This window comes from Pezoporus flaviventris, unplaced genomic scaffold (assembly GCF_033815535.1).
Source record: "Pezoporus flaviventris isolate CSIRO_AGI_PZ_B2104156 unplaced genomic scaffold, CSIRO_AGI_Pfla_v1 ptg000007l, whole genome shotgun sequence".
NCBI lineage: Eukaryota > Metazoa > Chordata > Aves > Psittaciformes > Psittacidae > Pezoporus > Pezoporus flaviventris.
Window position 1 is genome coordinate 94898971 of NW_026892555.1, and position 24686 is coordinate 94923656.

A 24686-nucleotide genomic window follows, 5' to 3' on the forward strand; every position below is an offset into this window, starting at 1 on the left:
CTCCCAGTTCCATCCAGTTACTACTTTCATGAAGTTCACATTTAATTTTTTTTTAAAGTGTCCTGCTATTTGGGCAAATAAGCCTCCAAATAGGTGTCGGAACACAATATACATCAAGCTGTTCATCTTGCCTTTTTTTTTTCTCCCCTTAAACAACCTCTCTGAGCTAATTCCTAATATGGTAAGTTGAGATGTGTAATCCTGGAGTATAGCCTTTAGAATTCTGTGCTATTCCACTGACTTGCATTATTTAAAATAAGAATACTGCTTTATATTTGTGAAGGAGGCAAGAGAGAAAATACATGTGTCAACAGACTAATGGTAATAATAACATCACATCTTGCTGCTCAAGTCGTTTAATAGATAATTGGTGAACACTGTTAAACCTACATCTTACAAAATTAGTGTTAATTAGTTGAAGACAATACTGTTACCACTAAAGCTATTAACAGTTCTAAGTTACACTGGTCATGGAATTCTACATAAAAGCACAAAGCGTGTCACAACAGTGTCAGCCATGAGTGTGAAAGTAAAAGCATTTCCTAAAACATGGTCAGTCTTGCTTGTACTTTTTGCCCTGGGAGATCCCAGCTGTTCCACACCCTGAATGCAGACCTCAAGATGTGCTACTGCTTGGCACCCACCTTTCTGTCTGTCTTAGAGCTGCCCCTCCTCCATGCTTAGTATTTTGACAGCAACTTTTTGACATCTTAGAATAGCTGTCTGTATACAGTACACAAGGAATTGAAAATGATATGCTATTCTTTCCTGGTTTTGTCAAGAAAACACTCAAATTTGACCAGTAAAGAATGTGACCACTGAATATTATTCGTTATACAGCTAAATATTACTATAAAAAAAATCTAGCTGCCTGCTCGTTTCAGACTTCAGAAAGTTTTTGGTTCAGCTTGCTTGTTCTAGGTTAAGTGATGCTACTGCTCACAACGGAATTAATTTGTGCTTTTACATAACTGATAAAGCTTTGGTTTGTAAGTCAAACCCCCACGAATACTCATGTTCCCCTTCACTTAAAACCAGTGTCCATCCCTCCCTCCCTCCCTCTCTTAAAACTACCTAGGACCCTATCTGGCTCTCTCAGATGTTTGGTTTATGTTTGTTAAGGAAAGTATTGCAGATACTACAGATACGCTTCACTAAAAGACCAGCCGTGCCCTGGTCTTAAAGGCTACCATGGACTTTCAGAGCGAGTAGATAAAAAGCCTTCCACCAAGGCGTGCTTTTGCTGAACTTCTCTCTGCTGCCACCACCACTTCTTTCTGAAGAGACATGGAACAAGGGTTAGGAAAATGCAACTGCAGGTACATGGTTGCCTTATGGAAACCAGATTTTTTCCATATCATTAGTATCATAGAATCATAGAATAGTTAGGGTTGGAAAGGACCTTAAGATCATCTAGTTCCAGCCCCCCTGCCATGGGCAGGGACACCTCACACTAAACCATGTCACCCAAGGCCTCGTTCACCCTGGTCTTGAACACTGCCAGGGATGGAGCATTCACAACTCCCTGGGCAACCTATGAGAAGAAATGCCAGCACAACCCACCTCATCAGAATAGTGGTTAATAAAATGATCTGGCAAACAGATTATTTCATTTGGGTAACTGAAAGAAGCCAGAACCAGTCAAATATATCTCTTGCCAATATAAACTGTTCCTCAGGATTAGGATCAATACAGATGAAGCTCAAGTGTGGACTGGATTGGTGCCATAGCAAAAGAACACAATTGCTTGGAAAATGGCCTCACTTGAGCTCAGACAAAAGCCATCAGTGATGCCTGTGTTTCACGTGTTGGATTATGCACCCTAACCTAGGTCAGAAGCATTCACATTTAGAGGTGGTTTCTCCACTGCATGTTTGAACAGCAAGAAGACAGACACCAGTTGTTGAAGGCCTATCACACACCTCCATAGCCTGGTCCTGAGGCTTTCTCAGTAATCACAGAGAGCCTCACTTCTCACACTGAGAGGTTATGTCAGAGAACACTGGACTCCACTCAGCTGAACAAGCACTAAGTAACCTTCAAGCTGAAAAAAAAAACGTTCCTCAGCACATCATGCAAACAGGGATTGATTTTTGGTAAAAATAATGGTCACCTGAGGGAGAGAAATGGGTACACAGAACATGTCCAGAATCATCTGGCTAAGAACTGGGCCTCTCTGTGCTTGGAAATACTTGACACAGAAACAGCGTTCACTGCACGTGATAACGAGAACAGCAAACCTGTATATGTTATGTGGGTCGGTGCCTGGTTTACTCCAGAGCTGAGCATCCACTTTGCATACAGGTTGGCATGAACAGTAAAGCCAATTGGCACCTACACTTGATTTACCATGCAAACTTTCAACAAACTCCTAAGTTATTAAGATTTCAGGCCATTTTAAAGTGATCTTTCAATTCATGTATCAGGTGCCAGAATTGTGGCAACTCCACAGTTCATCCACCTATAAAATGGTTTTAATTATGACTGCAGAGAGTCATTAAAACTTAATTAACTATGTAAAGCCTTTAAGACTTCTGCAAAGGGGTAAGATATATTTGTGAGGTGTTGGCTAGCATATGCAAGTGAGGTAGAAAGATGATAGAAAGCAACCAAAACCAGTAGTTTTTCTCACCTTTCTTTCAGATTTCACAGTGATAACAGAACTCCCAAATCTTGACAGTTCCTGTAAAATAACATTATTTGTTACAACGCTGTTGTTTGTTGCAATGGGACTTTTTTGTTTCTCTCAGTAGTGTATTTTCTGGTTACTTACCTCAGGAGAAATCAGGACATACTGTGCCTGAAAAAGAAAAAGAAAAGAGAAAAAGTCAGTGGAGAGAACCAGGCTAGGAGCATAGACCAGTGCCATAACCTTGGCTGCTAAACAACAAAGTAATTCAACAACAAATAGGAGGAGCTGAATCACACAGATTTGTAAGAACATAAATAAATGTTCTGTTTTCTGAAACCAAGTCAGAATGCACTAGATACTTGTACTGGATGTAATGAATCAGCTGTCATTATGAACTTATGCCCTGATTTCTCTTTTATGTCTTCTTACCCAGTCCTCTGGACAGGGAGATACCAGTGATTTGCAGTGCTGTGTCACATTCCCTGAGGATGCCTGCTTTCCATTGTAAATGTAAACACGGCCTGCTGCCCCACCAAACAGTATCATGCTGATAGCGTTAGTTCGCAGTGGGGATGTCACAATCATTTCATCTGCAGATATTACAAGGATGACATAACACATCAGAAGTGCAATAATGTTAAACCGAAACACACAAGTTGGCATGTACGTATATCTAGATACCACAACTCCTATTAATGATGACAGTCAAAATGTTTCAATTTCTGACTGAGTTGCTTGGGATTTTAAAGATGTCTCCCCAAAATGCACAACAGAATACTGGTACAAGTCAATTGAGGAAGCAGAGTGTTCAGCACTTGTATGAATACGTAGGTGACCAGTCTTACTACTGCCAAAAGTAAAACATTTCACTTCTGATCTAGATTCATCAAGCTTTACCAAGTCCATCATCATCCAGGTCACTTAAGTGTATATCTCCTCCAAAGTGAGAGAATCTCCTGTCCCCACTGAATGAGCTGAGCAAAGAAGGCTTGGTGCTGTCTGTCAGATCATATACCAGAGCCAGTCCAGCTTGGAGCAGCACTGAGGATATAAAGGAAATCCTAGACAGGCTATCTGGGAAAAAGAAGTAACAGAAGTTGCGCATCAGATAGAGGAAGTTAAGTTTAATACATGGATTACACTGTCAAAAGGTAATACTGGCATTACATAGCATGTAATATAATCTATATAACGTATATAATCTATGTTACATAATTACAGGTAATACTGGCATTACCTAACATATGGCACATGTGTGCCACATGGCATACATAACGTTTATAAGATCAAACATTATATGGTATTAACACTAATTAGCATAGAAACAACCTCTTAACAATAGTACCAGGGGAAAAAATGCATTCAAGTTAAAGACAGTTTTACGTGTTGACTTTCCTAATTCCTTCCTGCCCATTGCCAGAGAAAGTACAAAAATAGTGTGTTGTTTTAATTCCAAGAAATATGTAGTCTACTAGTAAATCACTTCTACATAAATAATGCAAGGTGGTAATGCTGCTAAACTAATTTAAAGAGCTAACTCTAAGGAAGGGAAAAAAACCAACACCGAAGTTGATGCATAGCAGAGAGGAATCTACATGTAAAGCACTCTTGATTACAGAATTTTTTTGTTGTTCTTTTTTTTTAAATTATGAAGCAATTTAAACTCTTATGGACTAAACTTTTATGGAGTTAACTTTTAACTTTTTAACTGTTTTCTGGTCATGCAGAAACAAACATCCCAAAGCAGAAATGGTTCCAATTTTCAGGACATACCTGCCATAGGTGCACCCACCACCAAAACTGTCCTTGTGATCCCAGCCACAGACATCACACCACTGGCCAGAGACAAACCCATTCTGCCCATTGCCTGTCAGATTTTTAACACACGTATGTCATTTCTTCAAAATAACACTTTACTTCAAATTATTCATAAAGTCCCACAGTACAGAAGGAGCCCTACCTTGTCTCCAGTTACTGCAAACCAGAGCTTTGTGCTTGGTGGGTTATACCCATACACCTTCCCAACACTCTGTCTGACATCCGATGAGAAGAGATTGCAGCTTGAATTACAATGCAAAATATATTTGTATATGGTAACATATTTTTGTACATTCAGCTAGGATTGCTTCTGAAAATATCTTCCTCCTTTAGCTCAGCATAATAGTGGCTGTCAAATGCTAGAAATCTGTTTTAGTAATTCCCATCCTTCTTCTAACTAGTTACACAACATTGAGAGCACAGACTTAGTCTATATATTTCTTTTATCACTCAGTACATTTTGTGTCTGGTTTGCTTTTAAAAATGCTATCTCAAACTAGGTGCTATCTATAGGCTTATTTTAGGCATGCTTATCTGTCAGCATTTTTGTGTCCCCTCTCCCCCTCCCCAGGAAAACCCTAGAAATTCTTAAACATTTCTAAATAACAAAGACCTATAAAGGGTCTAAAGACACCTTTCTTTTCAGGAGGGTGAAGGCATAAAAATACAAATTTAATAAAAACATTAAAGCAGAACAAGGAGGAAACTTCCTGAAAAGCTGGAAGTCTAATCTATTACAAATCTTAAATACTGTAGAAGCAGGGGAGAATGGAGGAGAGAGGAAGGTGTCTTACACAACACACCTAGCACAACTCTTCCATGTAGGGCTGCCAACCAGCAGCAATGTTATATTCTCCAGTTGGCAGATACCAAGTGAAAATCCAAACCAAGCATAGTTTTCTTCCCCCTTCACCATCCAGTTGGCATCCTGTGCTGACAGAAGTCCTGACAGACCAGAAAAATATGAATTACAACTTGGTGTATCCTGGCATAGAAATATCTGTTAGCAATACTCCACTGATTCATCCTATGACAAGTTTCTATAAGCAAAGTTGTTTCACTGTGCATGATATGGTAACAATTATTGCCAACTTTGCTTGCTCAAGTCTGTAACTGTACTGGCTGGTGAAAGCCTTTATTCAACATAACCTGTTTCTAAATCCTTGCAATAGACTACACAAAGTACACGAAAGCTGAGCCTGCCCTGAACTAGGGATTCCTTGTTAGGGATAGGCGGGGGACAGACTTCTTAGGGACAGGCTGGGAAGCAGCCATGTGAAAAAAGCCCTGGGGTGAGCAGACAACTGTGAGGCTCTAACAGCAGAGACAGACAACAGCCCAACAGCATCCCAGGCTATATAAGCGGGTTCATGACAAAGAGATTGAGAGAAGCAATTGCTCCCCCTCTGCTCCTCCATATAATACATAATGTTCAGTCTTGGATACCCCAAAACAGTAAAGATGTTGATAAACTGGAGGGCCCCCAAGATGGTTGGGGCTGGAGCATTTGAGTTGTGAGCATGACTGAGGGACCAGGACTTAGCTTGGAGAAAAGAAGGTTTTGAGAGGACCTAAGAGCAGCCTGCCAGTACCTATAAGGAGGTTAACAAGTAGATAAAGCGAGGTTCTTCCCAGTGTACTGGGGTATTCGGTGCCTTCTGTGCCTCTCATTTCATGGTGGGAGGACAATACACAATGAGCATAAGCTGAAATAAGAGGGGCTCACACTGCCTGTAACAAGACATTTTTTTACCCTATGAGGACAGCCAAGAAGCAGAACAGCTACCCAGAGTGGCTGTGCAATCTCAGCCACAGCAGGTTTTTAAGACTCAACTGGATAAAGCTCTGAGCAATCTGGTCTGACTTCACAACTGTCCCCTTATTGAGTACAAGACTGGACTAGACAACTTATGAGATCCCTCTGAACCTGAATTATCCTCTGATTAGTTAGGAACAAATGAAGTCACAAAAAATACGAGAGGGTTAATTTACTCAATAAATATTACCTTGGTCACTCCTGTTGAAATAAGAGTAAAATGCAACCACAAATCCTCTCTGCTGCCCACCACCAGGTGCATATGGAGAGCCCACAACCAGATCAGCATTTCCATCCCCATCAACATCAGCTGCCAGGAGGGACCAACCAAGATTACAGTAGGAATACTGCAATAAACAGTTAGTTTAAGCCTGAAATAGAACTGAAACCACCAATTCCATTGCAAAATAAGCAATTTACTTCTAAAGACCTATTTTTGTTTGCTTCTGATCAAATTACCCTCCCACTCCCTGCCTTCAGTTTTGTTCTCTTTGGGGCTTTTTTTTTTGGAGGGCTATGCATTTTTCTGTTCATGATGCTGCCTTCCCTTCACGGCAGTACAAATGAATTTCCCACATATAAGCAAGCACCTGCTTTCACGATCCCCATCAATCTAAATTCCCTTTTTTAAGCCCATGAGCCCCTTTCCCCTTCATCTCACCTCCTGCTTGTGTAGCCCTGTGTTAGCCTAATCAATATACCTGACATGTTATGGTAACATTTGGTTGAGATGCCAGTCCTCTTCCCTTGATGCCAAAATAGACATACACAGCACCCTGAACAACAGGAAAAGGAAATACAGCATGAGTGCATCTGCATGTCAGCACCAAGTATGAAATCCAAGACAAAGTACAAGGAGTGAAACAGTTCTGCAAGGGCTATTTACACAACTGCATTTTCCTCTCAGAGCCTTCTCATTATGCTACCTTTTTCACTCCAAATTTCAGAATACCCATGCTGTAAAGGGTACTGTTATAACCAGACAACAGACTAGAGAAGTACATTTTCATCATACTGTGGGTAAGGAGCAAGGATGGTATGCTGTGTATTTATAAGTCATTATACACAACTCATGTGGCTTAAATTTTGTTATATATTATTTACTGCAATGACACACAGTGCAACACACAACAGATGCACACAATTTTCCAAGCTAATAGGTCTACATAAAAGCATTTATGTTCTTACTTAGGCAGCTAAGTTAGTTTCTGAAATTCTGAAAAGTTTTAAGGTTAATGAATGTGGTTTAAACCATAACATTTTGCCTCTTAAGTTTGCATGGGCTGAAAACAGTCAGGGACCATTACATGGGCTTATCTAGTAAGCTGCAGGTCATTAAGCCTCTGTAACTTGATTATTTTAGCTAGTGTGCCTGTGTTCACATCACATTTTAGATATCATCTGTTGGCCTGTGACAGCAGTTGACAAGGCTCAATAACCCATGAGGTCTGTTCTAGACTCTCTGTTCCTAAATAGAAAGGGTACACTTGTATTTCATGAATGGCTCCTTACATTTTCAGCACATGAGTGATGCTAAGTTGCAGTCTGATTTGGATTTCTAATGTGCAAGAAGGCCACTGAAAGAGAAGTACAGATAGTGGTCATTGGTCTAGTCAAAGTACCCATAAAGGTTATAAACCTTTGTGTTTAAGTTACAATGATGTCATCCTGATGAAGAACAGAAATTCTCTTTCTCATTTTAGTGTTCAAAAAAATATGTATCAATCAAACTTTTCTGTTTGGAGAGAAAAAAATTCCAAACCACCCATGTGTGTGGCTTACTTTGTAAGTAAGAAACTGAGATCCCACAGAAGGTGCTCCAATTGCCAGATCTGGTACTCCATCCTCATTGAAGTCCAGGACTGCCAAGGCAGAACCAAATCTTCCTGAAGGCTGAAAGAAGAGGGATGGCTCTCATGAAAGTAACAGACGTTTTCAAGACAAAACCATCAAAACTTAATGCACATTCACAGTTGCAGCAAAGAGAACAGGAAACAGAAATGACAAATATCTATCCCAATTCCTAATATTTTCTTAGCATCACTGTTCTTCCAAGTAGTAACTGTCATACTAACATATTAACTCAGAGTCAACTGTTCTTTTTGAGCATGTGGAGATGCTAAAATATAAGATAACTGAACACCGTATGGTGCTGCTTGGGTATTTCCTCTTCTGAGCCTAGCATGCCATTGATGTTAAGCTTATGATCTTTGCTGTTAACAGCATTATAGCTGAGAGCCGCTAAAACACTCTGTAAGAAGACAGCAGCTGTTACTCTACAGTTTATACAAAACAGATTAAAAGGAAATGTATCTCATCTCACTCTATTCTCTTCTTTCTAAATAAAGATATTTTCTACAGAGGATGACTTTCATTATTCAAAAAGATAATTTGATCCTGCTTCTTGGTTACAAGCCAGTTACTCTTAGTAAAGACAATGATTTTGTGAGAAGTTATCAATTAATGAAAAAATGCTTCAAATGAATGGACATTTACACTGAATTAATAATTTTAAATTTAAAAAGAAAGGAAAGAAGGGAAAATCACATTATTTTCTTAAATGCAGGGACCCAAATGACCTATACTGCGACTTACAGAGATGTTATCTCAGTTTTATTCAAGGGCAGATTATGTTCTAATACCCACTTATCTGGAACAGTAATAAAAGCGATCCTACAGATCACCATTGCTTTAACTGTTCCTGTGATTTACTTCTTTTTCCTGAAAAGCATACAACACCTTTTTACCAGGAGAGGTATTTCAGGAATAACCCTCATACGTATCAATGATACTGCTGATCAGTCAAAATTTATCACATTTTCAGGCAAAAATATTTAAGTGGCAAGTATGACCTGATCCCTCACCTGATGACCCTGTAGTATCTGGTCAGCTTTCTCATCTAGATCCATGTCCTCTGGTGGCAACCCTGACTGGTTGCCATAAACCACATACACCCGTCCTATCTGAAAATGGCCCAATGTGCTGTACCCTGGGGCTCCAACCACCAGATCTTCATATCCATCCTGGTTCAGGTCAGCTGAAATCACTGCCCTGTACAGCAAGGGAGTCAACAAAAGCATAGCATTAGCTTCCAGACTACCACAACATTAGCAGAAAAAAAAAACATCTACTTCTTAGTAGACTTGGGTTTTGTATTTTTTATACTATATATATGAAATTAATGCCTCTGAGATCTGTAGGAACTGCTTTTTACTCACTGACACAAGGCACCTGAAAGGAATCAGAGCAAGGAGCACAGAAAAGGGCTGCTTGAATATGACACAGAATAGAAAAGATGAAATTAAATATCTTTTTAACTGAACTTCTGATTTAACTCATGGAATTAAGAGTAGAAAAGCAAAGGGATCACAGGTTTCAGTTACATGTTGGAGTTTGGAGAGGGAATGTGGAGAGAAAATAACTAACTGTTACTTTGGATGGTGTGAAGTAAGCTCAAGAATTAAATCTTCAACTTTTGAGTCAGAAGAAATAAACCAAGACGAGCAGCAATGCAAGTTTATTTTATTATTCTTCCTTTCTGCAGATCAAGCCAGAAACCCTCTGTCAAAGCGACAGAACACCCCTTTTTCTGTGTCCTGAATATACCTTTGAACTCCCCGCTAGTCCCCTGATTCCAAAAAAACTCGCTAGGCACCATCAGTGATCAATTCAGAGCAGGCAATTAACTCTGCACAAACATCAACCCACAACCAAAAAGGGCTAAAAATGTCCCTATACTGTTCAGAAGTAGAGGCAGGCCTGGTTCCAGTTTTGGTTCCTTCCATTCCGAGCTTGATCACACACAGAGCATTGAGCTCCTTCGCTAAGGAGGGAATGTAAAAAACTATGAAAAGACAACCCTTCCAAAGAAAAAGGTTATCTGACTGGAATTCATATCTGAATGGGAATTTTGCTCCTGATACAGTTTTATTCAATACCAACACAAGAAATTTATGTTAACATCTGAAAGAAAGGTTTTATAGGTTATCTTGTTCTAGACAGATGATGTAAGCCATTCAGTCGGATTTGTATGCTAACTGACTTGGACAATCACCTTTAAAGAGTATCCAAAAAATAAACATTAATATTTTCGAGGATACTCAAAATTTTCAGAAATTAAGAGGGAAGTAGGAGGAAAAAGATTACCAACCATCCAAGTCTAGCATAGGGTGAGGTCAGAAAATATGAAGCTGCTGGCTTGTAGATGTGGTTAGAAGACTTCTGATGTGTAGCTCTCCAGACATCAGTTCTAAAGGCATGGTTTAGCAAGTGGAAGGAATTCTGACATAAAAACAATAAAAAGACACAAGAATGGTTAAAGCACAGGCTGAAACTCTACAACATTATGGAGCCCCTCAGAAAACAAGTCAACAATGGTAGAAATCACCATGTAGATCTAAGTGGAATCTGATTCAAGTCACAAACATTTTAGAAACAGAAAAATCTATATGCTCTAAATGGATCACTGCTAATTATTCACTGCTGTGCTTTTCTGGGACTTCTCAACCCCAAAAAGTGATTGTATGATCCTTTAAAGTGTAAATACTAAAGTGTGAATCTAATCTCACTATACAATGAGCAAAGTGTAAAAACTGAATATTTACAATGTACATATAAATATATGGCACTGGAGTCTCCATGAAGTGAAGCCAGAGGCTACTGTTAACATCCACCTTGCTCCATTACACAGCATTTCAGACAGAAATTAAAGCAATTCTACAAAGAGCTGAATTTTACCTCTTATGTCTGTCACTTCTCACTTACTTTTACCCAAGGTTGTATATTGAAGTGAACTCCTCTCTCTGTATAACTTATATTCTTTTCATGTGTTTCTGTAAGCAAGGAAGTTCTATTCTTCTGTTGTTCATGTTTTGATTGTTTGTTTTTGCTAAAATAAAGAAGGCAGTAATACAACAATTAATATAACTGAATTAACAACTTGAGTATTTTATGAGAAAGCTAGAAGAATTGAACATATTGCATGCAATCAGCTGTCCCTTCCTCCCATGTATAAATGGAATTTTCAAGACATACCAGTTAAGCTAGTTTCTTTTGAGATGTCTGCTAGAGGAATACATACACTTGTATCCTCAGCTACAAACACCTGAGTTCCATTATTTCTGTATATAAATCATGAGAGAATTTAGCTATGGTAAGGGTAAATATGAATCAGTAGGTTCACAATTAGCAGAACAAATAGTGACAACAAAATAAAGTGTGAAGACCTAGTATTTCAAGTGCTAGATAAGTATTCCTGGGCTGAAAGGGGAAAGCCTTTCCTAGATTCTGCACAGTTTCCCTATACGAAACTTACTTATTTATGTTAATCTCAAATTCACACAAAAAAAGATCTCTAATTTTCAATAGTACGCTGTCCATATTAGCAGAAGACTCTCCTATCATCAGTAAATCTTTGAACCTTCAGAACTATACTTACATGTAGTTGTCCTTGTGCTCACTTGTGCAGTTTATAAACAGGGGGTTCTCAGGCAGGAAACAGTCACTAAAGAAATACGCAGAATGCATTGTAAAGCTTTTCCCGCAATGGAAGTGAAAAACTAAAAATACAACTTTCATCCTTACTGATTCCTCTGTTAGAAGTCATTAGTTTTCTCAAGAAATCCTGCTTATGCAAAATCAGATCATTATAATCTTTACAAAACCCTTTGATATTTATTTTAATGATCTTGATAAAGTTCGGTATGAGTTTCACGTCTTTATACAACTCTTAAAGGAAACACTGTAATATGTTATGCTAATTATATTAAAGCACTTTTAATGAAAGTGCCATTCTAGAACAAAGAACACAACAGATTATGCCATACTGTATTTCAAGCATCATTTCCCAAAATAGATGCAGTGATATTTTCCATATAAATGCATGGATTAATTGCCACTGTTGGTCTCATAAAGTTATTTACAGTAAGATTACACTTGTAACACAGCAGTACAAGGTTAGAACTTCTACAAAAACATGATATTCTGAGTCCAAGCCTGAGCTTCCAACACTACAACATGTATACTCTTACTCTTTCTGATCTTATCATCCTTAAGTGTCTGAAGGCATCTTCACTGGCTGATGACAGCAGTCAGAAAGTGCAGCCACAGCCACAGCTCAGACTGCCAGGCAGAACCTCAGGGCATGGCTATGCAAAGTTTAAGCAAGCCTTTGAGTATCTCTCTAAAAAATGCTCCAATTTTTCCCTATCGAGTATCAGCTGGGCATACCAGAGCCTTCCCTGGAGAATGTAAGTGTGAACATGTAACAAATGCAAACTCAAGGCCTGTGTAATCCCACGCACAAAGGTAAAAGACAGCCACAGAAATCCCTTAGTCCAAGGAAGGATTTAAAGCTCAGCACCATTTCTACGAAAGAGCCTGCCTTCAGAAGAACAATTAAATGGGTGTCAGAACCTGGCTACTGTGTTTCATATTGCAGGAAACATGCTATACCTGGTTCCATTCTCTAGCATATGGCTCGTCAGCTCAAAAATATTGTTTGTCCAGAACGCCATGTCATCCACTCCTCCAAGGAAATACTCATGGAACTTCTCCACCAGAAATGGAGATTTACTAGCATATGTTGGAAAAAGCTAAGAAGCAAGCAACTCTCTTAGTAAGATGGATTACACAGTCTTCTTGATATATGTTCGTTTTTATAAAGAAAATGGAAAACAAACCTTCCCAACAACAAGCCTTTCTCCATGCCTAAAAAAAAATAAAAATATAATCTTCAGAAAAAAAATTGCTTCATTTAATATTTAATTATTTCAACAGTTCTTTTTAAGGCTTCTGTATGGTAAATACTATACAAGTCGTTACATTTCCTTGTTGGTTGTTAACATGTTTTTAGAAGCTGTAATGTGAGGAGTAATGATATTAACTTTATTGCTCCCCTTGATTTGAAGGGATTCAGAGTGTTTATAAATGCTGCATGACTTGGTAATTAACTGAAATAAATAATACAGCTAAGCTGTATAGGATATTCAAAAGTAGACATTGCCAGATATCAAAAAGCTCTTTTGACTTATTCTTGGACTTGAAAGGATCCACATAAAGTGTAGGTAAGCCATTTATTTAGGTATGTACATTACTCCTTCAGTACATGCGTATTACATTGCAACATGGCACGAGGCATGTTGAAGACACAGCTGTTCTCAAATAAATAGGCGTAAGTATGTTAACTACATAAATGCATTGAAGAACTAAGATGCTGAACCTGTGGTGTACTAATGAATTTAACAGTCACTATGCAGTCCAAAAGTGTATTCGAGCTATTAAAAAAATTCAGGCGCTTTGTGATTTGAGGGTCTAGCAGGTAGTTTACATTGCTGGCCTCAATGCACAAGGCATTTCAAATGAGATTAGCATAATTTTCCTATGTATGTTTCACTTATGAAAACCCAGACAAACCTATTCAACTTACAGTTCAAGAAACAGCAGGTAAGTACAGTCAATAATTGTGCTTTCAGTTATAATCTCTCTTCCATAAAATTCCTTATAGATAGCTGCTAGGTCTTTGACAGGTACATACCTAAAACCAAGATGAATGTATTATAACAGGAGATTTTGCACATCACCTGATAAAAGATTAAAGTTTGTGTAATAGCAGTAGCCTGTATTAAAATATTCTAAATTTCAAAAGACTGGAGAAGGTCATGAACCCTTACAAATGCCAGAAAGAGCAGGACTATGGGTGCAGTTATTCGCTGCACAACACTCTCCTCTTGTTTAGTTCAAAATCAGAAACCTGTAGAACTGTTTCCCTGCAACTACTGCTTGTAAAGTTTTCACAATTCCCACCCTGGTTCCCGGCTTGGTGATCACATAATCATGGAGGATATCCTCCAAACTTCTGCTGTACGAAACTTACTCCTAGCCAAACAGACATTTCCCCCAGCTGTTCCTTCTGCACCTACATGAACTACATCCTACTTAAGCAAAATTACTCAAATGACCTATTTTATCAGCAGAAAAAAAAAGCACGTGAGTTTTTATTTCAGTTAAAAACTGAGAAAAAAAATGTGTACATCTAAACCTGCTGCTTCTTTTTACACTCTTAAACCTGTCTGAATTCCACAGCTTTTAGAACCATGAGCATCCTCAACTTCCAAAAATTTAAATAGAAATGTGAGATTTATTTTACTAGGACATTCCAGAAACATTTTTCACTTGTTATTTTACATATAATTACTTATGATTTCCTTCAGAGAGAAATAATTTAATCTTTCTTGCAGTGTTCCTCCAAGTAAATCTCTTTTTTTCTTCTGCCCTTGCAGTTTTTCATGTCAGGGAACAGTAAATACGAATATAAGAAACAACCAAACTCAGAAAAATTCCAATAGCCACAAGGGTTTTTTTGGAAAGAAAGATAAAGGACAGCATTTTGTTAAAATGCACAGTGAGTGTGCAGAGTAAGCAGAAATAATTATTAAAGAAGGTAACCTCACTATCTTACCAATTCAATGCCAGGTAACTGAAGTCCAGCTCAAACTGACTCAGTACATCTCCTCCTGTGGATGGAAGAATGAAAAAAACCCACAAAAAACAACAAACCGAACTCGTGAAGTATCTACCACAGATAATAGAGGCAACGAAGCTACATATGGTTATGCTATCTATGCATGTATGACAGATCCTTCAGCTAAACATTTAGAATACATAAATGGTCTACCTGAACACATGCTGTATATATTATACTGCCAGAGGATAAGAATAATGTAAAATTTGGAATCACAGTAGTGACTCCATTTAAACTTTAGCATCCTTTAGCCTGCGTTTTGGCTTTAATGCAAGTCTCCATATGCCCTATTACATCTCTTGAAACATGGAGCATGAGGCCAGTTACAGCAGGGCTTTGAGGGCTATGGAGGAGAGTGAGAACACAGTGTCCATTTGACTCATTCTTGGCTTCTGCATCAAGACAGGGTAAGTGCCACAATCACACACTGTGACTTTGAAGAAGACTAGTTATTCCAATAGAAGAACATACAATCAGCAAACAGAAACATTACCAAAATCACCAACATTGTGAGCTTCTGAGTATGAGCCATGAAAATCAATCTGTAGAAGGAGAAAAACAAGAGAACTGCCTGTTTTACTCATCCTTCCATACAAACATATGAGCTGAAACAAACTCTTCAGCAGCTCTGACGTTTACAGATCCCAAACCTGACCAACTTTGTTTTGATGGAGTTTGTGACATTACATCTCTTTGAAAATCTTCCCAAAACAGGGCTCCAAGCTTTTCTTTTTCCTCCCCACCAGAGTCCAAAGCTAAGCTATCAACTCCAATAAATTCAGTTATATCAACAAATAAAATAACACAGGCTTACTTCTCCCATGGCTTTTAGAAATCCTTGTTCGATGCCCAGGCTATGCCAGCTAACGTCTGCCACCATATGTGAGGCAATTCCAAACAAGAAAGCCACCAGCTTCTCTGTAGCCTACACAACAACAATCCACTTGTAGTAATGTCAGCAATTTTAGTCCTGTCTTCCAGAAGAGGTAAGCGTTTTATGTAAGTGCATTATAAAAGGATATAGGTGAGAAATTCTTACAATCCAAGAACTCAGCATGACAAAATGTTGTCCACTCATTCCTTATTGTTGGAGTCACTTTTTGTGACTTGAGAAACTTTAAGCATTTTAGACAGTCCAAGGCCAGAATTACATGGTTGATGTTGGGGAAAATTTGTGTACCACAGGTTAGATGTGCACTAAGGTGTTTCTCTGGACTGGGGACAAACAGTTCCACTTCAAAGGAGTGAACCCCTCTGTAATCAGGAGTGTTGTGCAGGCACACAGGGTAGAGACAGCCATTCTGGTGCAAGACCTGTTCATAAAAGTATCTGCCCGAACCATAGAATAGTTTGGGTTCGAAGAGACCTTAAAGCTCATCTGTTCTCCTCGTATGTAGCTCATATACCGTAAACAAGAGCAAATCAGGACTAAATTGAAGATTTCTCAAGTGAGAATTCTAGAAGACACCTGGTTTTCAAGTTGCAGTCACTCAACCAGATCTGACAATAATGCAAAACTACCAATCACGTTTGGACAAAATTTGGACCTGAGAAATGTGTCAGAAGCACCAGACCACACTAGAGGTAACTGACAGACTTCATATGGAAACCACAATGTTTATGTCTGGTAAAAAGATGAAAACAGGATTTCGAATTTTCCTATATCAGCAGACACTTTAATTTAAAACTATGTATTTTTCCTACACTTTCCAAAAGACAAAATTGCAACAAGTAGTGAAGGTGAAGAAAACAGCAGAATGCAATGTTAAAAGTTAATGAAATTTTCTTACCACTTCCCAAGGCTGAGGATAATTCCTTCTGATGTAGTGAATACTTGCATTGAGAAATGGTGTCCAGTGAGTGTCTTCAGACACATCATGGAATATTCCTGTTGCAATAAGATTTAAAATTATAGAGTATTTAATTTAATCTTGGGGGGGGGGAGAAAAGGAGGAGAGGAGGAGCAGAGCGAAAGAAAAAGAGGAGTTAAAAAAAATACAACTTGTTTTTCTTCATGGGGAAAAAAAAAACCCACCCAAAACAAAATGAAAAACTTTTGTTCAATTTCATATGTAGAGATGATACATTTTGAAATCTGCTTATATGAGAAAAGCCAAACGAGATGTATTTTTATATGATTTATACTGTCAAAAGAGATACTAGATTACCTTCTATGGGTTTGAAGCACCTGACATTTTTTCCCCTGCTCCCTTTCTCTGTGCCTGTGAGTAGGTACAGTACAATGAAAAACTGCCTTCCAAGTGAACAGGATAAGGAGAGCTAACAGAGAAGCTGCTGACTAAATGAACGCATCAAATTGCTTGGCAGAAAAACTGATGGTCAATGCAGACAACTCAAAATACTCAGTGCAGACAACTGAAGCTTTGGGACAGGTATCAGTTTCCACAGGGCCAAAGAGGGCTATGTCAACACCATTATTTTTAACAGAAAGACAAACTTGATAAGATATAGTCAATGCAGGAGCAGAAAGAGTGCAAAGGAAAGCAGGAAAAATCAGGTTTTCCTCTGAAGCATCAATTATTACTCTCACTTGGTTTTCTGCAGAGGAGATTATGCAGGATCTAACAGTGACATTGCCTAAAAATTTCTGTGTACCTACATAAAAGCTAATTACTTACAAACTGCATTTAAATTACCTACATAAACGGCAAAGTGGTGCTGATGTGACAAGACCAAGAAGCACACACACTATTAAACTCTCTAAGGGGGAAGATGGTAGGCAGGAGGTTAATTGTTTGGATCATCAATACACTACGAGGACAAGTATATGTTTGCTCACACAGAACTGTGAAACTGCAGAAGATTAAGGTATATTAAAAGCTGAAACTGAGAGAGAAGATCTTGTGGTTGATTCAGTTACCTCCTGGTTTCTTGACATTTTACAGTGCAGCTGAACTAGGTAACATAGGGATGGGATTTGCTAGATAAAAATTCAGTGTTGATAGAGCAGACTTCTACATCTAAGCTTATCTCACACCTGGAAAGCTAGTCTGGATGACTTTGCTCTTGATCTAGAGGCAGCTCAGATCTGCAGAGGTACCTATTTCTTCCACATTGACTAAGGAGACTGATGGTAAGTGGTGCAAGTGTAAAACAAGGCAAGACATATCCCAGCTTAGGTGAAGGAATGCAGTTTGGAAGCTGCTCTAATTTCTGGCCTGGTATAAGGCAGAAGCCAACTGTTACAAGGGAAAGATGAGGTAGATAAAAGTAACCAAGTTAAGGCAGGAATTTAAGAAATCCCAGGAGAACATCTATCCCGAAAACAAAGCAAGTGAGTCAGAACTTTGTGACAAGATGTTAGCAGAGCCAGGCAGAAGATCAGGAACAGTGACCTGATGAGTGACGGGAGACCAAACCAGCATTAAATGCCAGAGCAGAGGGGCAATGTGGATGTGAACTAAGCACCATGACATATTAGCAGAGAGGATCCCCCGTTCAGCAACCTGAATGGGCAAACTTGCCTATCAGGACATAAATAAAGCAGCCTATAGTTGGCATAAACAATAGCCAGCATCAACACCTAGGACCAAAAAACAACAGCTGCCACTGTGGGATTTTGAGACTCCAAGAAAAGCAGACAATGAGAAAAGATGAGGAAAGTTTATTTGGAAGAACACAGGATTTCATAGTTTGAGGCAGAGAAAAACAATACCGAGATAAGCGGAGGCACTGGCACTCAGCAGTAAAACATATAAAAGATGAAGCAAACCAAAGATTCTAAGAACACTTCGAATTTAATAGATCTGAATTTGCATGACCCACTAAAATAAACCACCTCCTGCACTTTAGACTCCAAGTATCCTCATACAAACTATGTACCATTGCCTTGTCTCTGGTATCTGCCTAAATATCCTAATAGCTTGTTGCTGGAGGACAGGCTGTCTTTGTCCCATTTGCTAATTGCTCATTACCCTGATTTACCACTTCAGTAGCAAATATCCTGAAGCAAGACCTAGCTAGCTGTTTTATAGCTCCAGAGCTGCTGGAGAAGCTGATTATGATCAAGAGCTGACCTACAAAAGCTGAAAAATGAGGGGACCACCTGCAAGTCAAGACATCCTTTTTACAGCCATTGCTACAGACCGCTAAATTTGTAGTGCACTCTTTAGATCTAGAAGCAGCAAAACTAAGATTGATATTAACTGCAAACAGGAATCAGTAAAAGGCAGAAGACAGCAGCCCGGAAAAGAAAGGCTTTACACTGGGATGTTACTAACATTCCCTGACCAGCAAGCCCTATGCTATTTCATTTTGGGGCTTTTTTTTTTATATCCTCCTATCATCTTTGTGACTGATTTGATAGGAACAAATACTTCCTAGTAGAGAAATCAGCTCTAGGCTTTCTCCTAGACTTAGAAAAAAGAGATTTTTATCCTCTCAGTTTCTCCCCAAGACAGTACTCAGTAATCTGACCTAATTCAATCAAACAGCATCCTTCTATCAAAATCCCCTACCCGTTAGTTACATTTGCTCAAAAGTTACTAAAAGTTCTAAAAACATTTTCAAATGTATTAGTTTCTTACAAAGTTCTACAAAAAGGCTCCAAATACAAGTACTGGATGTTTTTGCAGGAAGGTTTTTTTTTGCCTTATTTCATTTCTTACAACACAGCTATTTTTAACCCTACTAAATTCAATAAGATTTTCACATAAAAATACAGTTGTTACAATATGGGATTTTTCTTACCACTTTTGCAGATTGAAGGATAAAAGGCATCAGGATAAATGCTCCCAGCCTGAAATGCATCTTGGTGGTTTAGTAATAACTGGGAAAAGCATGGGGGAAAAAGGAATCAGAATGCTACTGCAGAGAACAAAAATAGAGTTTACTGCCAGTATCTAAGATAAAATACTGCAAGATACAACTATTATCTTGGTAAATGTTATTTCAGTGTCATCATCATCCTGCAACATTCTCTCCCCCCCCCCCCAGTAAAAGAATCTAAGCTAATCAGCATACACTAATTTGAAAGGCCACTTAGGAAAGTATTCATACAATCTAACATAGATGCTGGTGAAGCCACCTTCTGAAGGCGCTCTCCTCCTCCTGGACTAGATAAAAAGCCTGGGCGGCTAACTTCCATCCTTTGAATCACAGCACATCTGTCTACAGTGGACAGTGTGAATACTCACTTTGAGTGATCTCCTACTTTGATGAAACACTGAGTTATCTAAAATGGTCTTCTTTACATTGTCCTAAGATATATTAAAAATGTTGTAAACATAAAACACATTTGCATTTTGTATATGCGTTTATGAAAACTGCCCACATGCCTGTAGTCCTCTGCTCTAGTACGGCCATGAAAGAAAAAGCTATTTGCACCAATCAGAAATCAGTGAATTATATATGTGGTAGACAACATTCAAACCTTGCTGTCATTTTCCTGACTTTATGTTTATTAAATCGCCTTTCCAAAAGTCCTCTACCAATTCTTCAAATACAGCTACTCATGGGGGGTTTGACTTCAGAAGACAGGAAAACATGCAAGAAAGCATTGTTATAATTGCTACATATTTGCAATAGTATTTAGGAGTCACTTAATGTTCAACAAAAAAGATAAAAATACAGCCCAGGCACAACTTTTACACACATATTACTGAGACTATACAATAAAGTTATGAAAGGCAAGAAGACAGACCAAGAAACATTCACAAGAAAGGTACACACAATTAAGCAATAATATGCTTCCTACCTGTCTATAATTAACATTCCTTTCGTGTTTAATGAAAAATTCCAGAGCTCTATGTGCTGAAAAACAACATATTGAAGTATTGATTTACTGTGGCCAGGCCTGGGTTTTGTTAGAAGCATTATCAAAACCAGAATAACTGCATTGTTATACCTAAGCCAAGTCACAAAGGTGCATAAAACATGATTTCTCAAAAAACTCTGTACTTGTGAGAGGGTGTCTTTTCTCATCTACTGAGCTAATAAGGAAATGCTGTTTCTGTGGCACATCTAGGCACTGAGGTCTCATCAGTCTCTCGAATCCCCAGCTCCCAAGCTGACCAACAAAGCTGAAATCATAGAATCACAGGAAGGTTTAGGTTGGAAAGGACCTTAAGATCATCTAGTTCCAACTCCCCTGCCATGGGCAGGGATGCCTCACACTAGAACGTACTGCAGGGAAAAGACACTCTCCACATCCAGAACTGAGCTACCACAGTGAACTGACATGATGACACCTATAGAGTATGAATCATAGAGTCGTAGCTATAAAGGACTTATGTGAATTGTATTTAAGTTTCATTGTTGCCCTTAACATAGAAAGATGTACCTCAGGAATCAATGCAGATGTTTTAACAGCTTGATTAATTTTTAACATGTATGAAAACCAACAAAAACCTAAAGTCAGCAAGGTAAATAATACTATCTATTCACTGAATATCCAGACATTCTTGCTGAAAAAATATTTATTAAGTATAACACGAGTATGAAGCAAACTGACATGAATTTCACAAAGTCTCCTTCTAACAATGTTAGATCCCAGAGATAATCTATTTACACTCCTGTAAAAATACCCAACATTGCCACTAAAATTATTCAGTGGAAACTGTACACATGGGTTATCATCTTGCCTTCCCACACAAAGTTTTACTTCTCACTTGAAGCTATTTACAGACTAAGACTGCTCAAGATAAGCCAGAATATGCTGAATTTAATTTGATCCTTACCAAATAAATCACAAAAAAAAAAAAAAAAAAAAAAATCCCCAAACCCACTCTCATTCTGGAGTAAGATCTATACAAAACTGTGTGGGTTGGAATGTTCTTTCACTTTGAATTTTACCCAACAATCTAAACCATCCTTACTCAAATATGTTAAGATACCTTAAGGACCAATCTTGCACCAAAACAGGAATAACTTAAAAATAGTAATAAAAAAGTCATCATTTTTCTGCTCAGCCATTTCAACACACATCTCTGTTTCCAGTCTGGGAGAGTCTCAGTTTGGCAGTTTGCTTTTTGTGTCTCACATTCCTCCGTCCTCCCCCCCGACTTCTCTCATTACTCAAGTGGGCCCATGTCCTGCAAGTTCATATTTACATTGATATTATGATGGATCCCCACAGTTCCACGGAGCAGGTCTGATAGGAGCCCCTGGGGAGGAGGAGCCTCCCCACTCAGATCTGCCCTCAGCCACAAGGCGATGGCCAAGTAGGACATGGTACAGCTCTGCTGAGTACACTGAACATGATCCACATTTTGATCAGGCAGTTTTTAACCATTTTTGAAAGTACTTTCAGGAGCCTGTCCCCGATAGATTTCAGTGCTGGTTTTGAGTCGGAGGAGTTCCTTTCTACAGTTTGTTGTGGTTTTTCTTTCTTGGAATACTCACTGTTTGGATTTGGCAGTAACTTTCAGCATCTTACCATCATGGACTTTTATTTGCACATTAATTAAGGCATTGACTGCAGCAGCATCAGAGCTGATCCCAGTTTAATGTTATTTTCTGACAAATGAACAAAATCTGTTGTAAACTATGACCAATAGTTCAGCGTACACTACTCCTCAGGCACCAAGATCTTTAAATTATATAAATGCAGGTTTCCTGCAATATGCTTCCTTGAGTAGAAAAAATTTTACTGCTTTGGAAGAGAGCCATAAGCTCTTGTTTCTCTTTATAGCTTTCTTGCAGATACACTCCATTCTTCCAAATCTGTTATTCCAAGGTTTCAGAAGCCCATACTCAGTAATTACAGCCCCAACATTGCAAAGATGCTTCTGCTTGCTTAACCTCAGGCACCATAATTTCTCCTATGGGTTTCTTGATATTGTCTGGAAAAGCAAATGGTTGCAGAATACTGACCAAGGGTACAACACTTAGTAAGGGAACATAGTCTCAAATGAATGCTATGAATAATCCCAGCCTTTAATTTGTTCAAAGTTGCATGTATTTAGTATTTAAAGTCTGAGAAGATTACCTCAATAGAGACAACACCATACATTTTACCATCTGTCATACATCTTACTCTGTTTGTTGAGCAATGGATTTAGAATCAGAAACAGAAAACAATTAAAACAGTCAATTCATTATGAGTAAATATTTCAGAATAACCTCACACTACTCAAGAGTGCTCTTGCAAGAACTACAGCAGAAACCAGGTATTAAAAGTAACATATGCAAACAAGAAATTCAAACCAGGAATATTCCCCCCTCTTTGATGTTCCTTCAGTTCTTTCCTTCATTCTCTATAAATCTAGGCTGTTCAGGCTACAGATAGCAACCTACCAGGAAGAGATACAGAACAGTTTTTATTATGTTAACCATAGATACAAACAAATTACAGCATTTGATCTATTTCATGCAGGCATGGCAAAATTAGTACAGGGTGATTTGAAAACAGAGCTGCCACAAATGGTCTGTGTTGTTCTCTAGTTTAAATATAACAATCCCATGAACTGTGTAAACTGTTCCTCTTCTTTATCCAAACCAAACCCTGTCTGCCTAAGACTCACAAACATTCCAGTTACATAATGCCTGTGTTTTAGAAGACGGAAAAGTACGCAACCACATCGATTCAAGCATTTTGCTTATAAAACCAGCAAAGTTTTGAACTCCAAAACCAAACTACTCATCTGTTCTATGTATAATTCACTTTTTAATAAAATATATATATATAATGCTCATTACTTTAACATTATTTCCTCCCTTTGCTTTCCAGTCAAATCAGGATTTACTTCTTCCTAAGAAACAAACAAAAACACATGGAAATCTATTCTGAATATCTTACCTATTTCAACGTGTGTTGAAATTCCACTCGGGAGACATCTTTGACAGAAATGGCATAGTATAACCAGCAGAACAGACCAAATCTTCAAACCACCCATGATGCTAGCTCAAACTGCAATTTTTTCAGAAGCCTGCAGAAGTAGCGCTGTGACCTTTGAAATGTGGGTTATGGAGCATGCCTTTTCTTTCAGATATATTGCTGACACAGCAAGTAAATGACTGTTGTATTTGAAAGGCTATTTTAGACCAATGCTTTTCTTTACCTCAAATTAAATAATTTATATATATATAAAAATAAGTAATCTATAGGTGTGCTCCCACCTGTGGAATTTGGGCAGCGTAACTGCCGTCACTGCACATGAGAAGTGAGGTTTCTGTTAACATTCAAAGCACGGCAAAGAGCATCCTCCCACTTTGTCCAGTTCATGGTGCACTTGCCTTACAACAAGTGTGACAAGCGTGTCAGATTTCACGAAAACTTAAAAGCCAATTGCCAAAGGAGCATTAGTAGAAACACACTAGCTCCCAAGTTGTAGGCAACACAAAGTCCTAAGTTTGGTGAGCTGACAGCACATTGCACACATACGCTTGGGTCATATCCAGACAGAAACCCCAGCTGATGATGGAAATCATGGCAGCACTCCTGCCACAGGCATTGCCATTAACTTTTATGTGACTGCAAAGGCTGGGTGTGCTGCAGCTCCGCGCCCCCGCAGACCTGACCCTATCACCATGCCAGGGCACGGCTGGCACATGTGGCACAGCCCCACCGGTCCCCAGCAACATGGTGGCACCGGGCAGGGCCGTCATACAGCCTTCGTGCCAGACTGACCAATGCCACCATGGGACCCGCCCGACGGAGACGAGGGCCACTGGCCCACTACGACCACAGCCTCCTGCAGGCCGGTGCGCCTACGTTTAAGCCATCAAGCACTATTCCCCCTCTCCGTCTGGATAGGGTCTCGATGGGGTTAAGAGTAAGCGGGCTCCAGGAAGCAGAAACTCCCAACTGCCATGCCCCCACCACTCCCAACACCAGACCAAACGCCACCCTCTCCTCCTACTCCGCCTGCAGCTGCACCCCGCCGAGCTGCCGCATCTGGCTCGGCTCCTCCGCAGCTCCTCCTCCGGGGCGGAGAGGG

General features: G+C 39.0%; 1 protein-coding gene across 2 annotated transcripts; it reads right to left on the bottom strand.

The window, feature by feature from the left end:
• Positions 1 to 338: 338 nt before the first annotated feature.
• Positions 339 to 23929, bottom strand: GPLD1 (glycosylphosphatidylinositol specific phospholipase D1). Of its 2 annotated transcripts, XM_061449587.1 has the most exons (25): positions 23546 to 23929; positions 20504 to 20559; positions 19498 to 19576; positions 16578 to 16675; positions 15602 to 15712; positions 15281 to 15329; positions 14725 to 14779; positions 13693 to 13800; positions 12947 to 12974; positions 12720 to 12859; positions 11704 to 11769; positions 11031 to 11154; positions 10417 to 10547; positions 9131 to 9317; positions 8049 to 8159; positions 6968 to 7042; positions 6457 to 6613; positions 5254 to 5395; positions 4593 to 4692; positions 4406 to 4499; positions 3530 to 3706; positions 3062 to 3222; positions 2774 to 2800; positions 2633 to 2683; positions 339 to 1277 (listed from the first exon to the last, which is right to left on the bottom strand). In XM_061449587.1, exons 1-25 carry the CDS (start codon positions 23640 to 23642, stop codon positions 1200 to 1202), a joined length of 2502 nt encoding a protein of 833 aa, XP_061305571.1. In that variant the 5' UTR covers positions 23643 to 23929; the 3' UTR covers positions 339 to 1199. The 2 variants fall into 2 exon arrangements, with proteins under 2 accessions (XP_061305571.1, XP_061305572.1); XM_061449588.1 differs by lacking the exon at positions 20504 to 20559 and having other exon boundaries at positions 23546 to 23928.
• Between the last annotated feature and the right edge of the window lie 757 nt (positions 23930 to 24686).

Coding starts and splice junctions, on each gene's coding strand:
- GPLD1 (XM_061449587.1), bottom strand. CDS start 23,642: ATGGGTGGTTTGAAGATTTGGTCTGTTCTGCTGGTTATACTATGCCAT. Junction 12,975..13,692: donor TACCTGCTGTTTCTTGAACT/GTAAGTTGAATA, acceptor ATTTTTTTTTAG/GCATGGAGAAAGGCTTGTTG. Junction 8,160..9,130: donor AGATACTACAGGGTCATCAG/GTGAGGGATCAG, acceptor CTCTTCTTTCAG/CCTTCAGGAAGATTTGGTTC.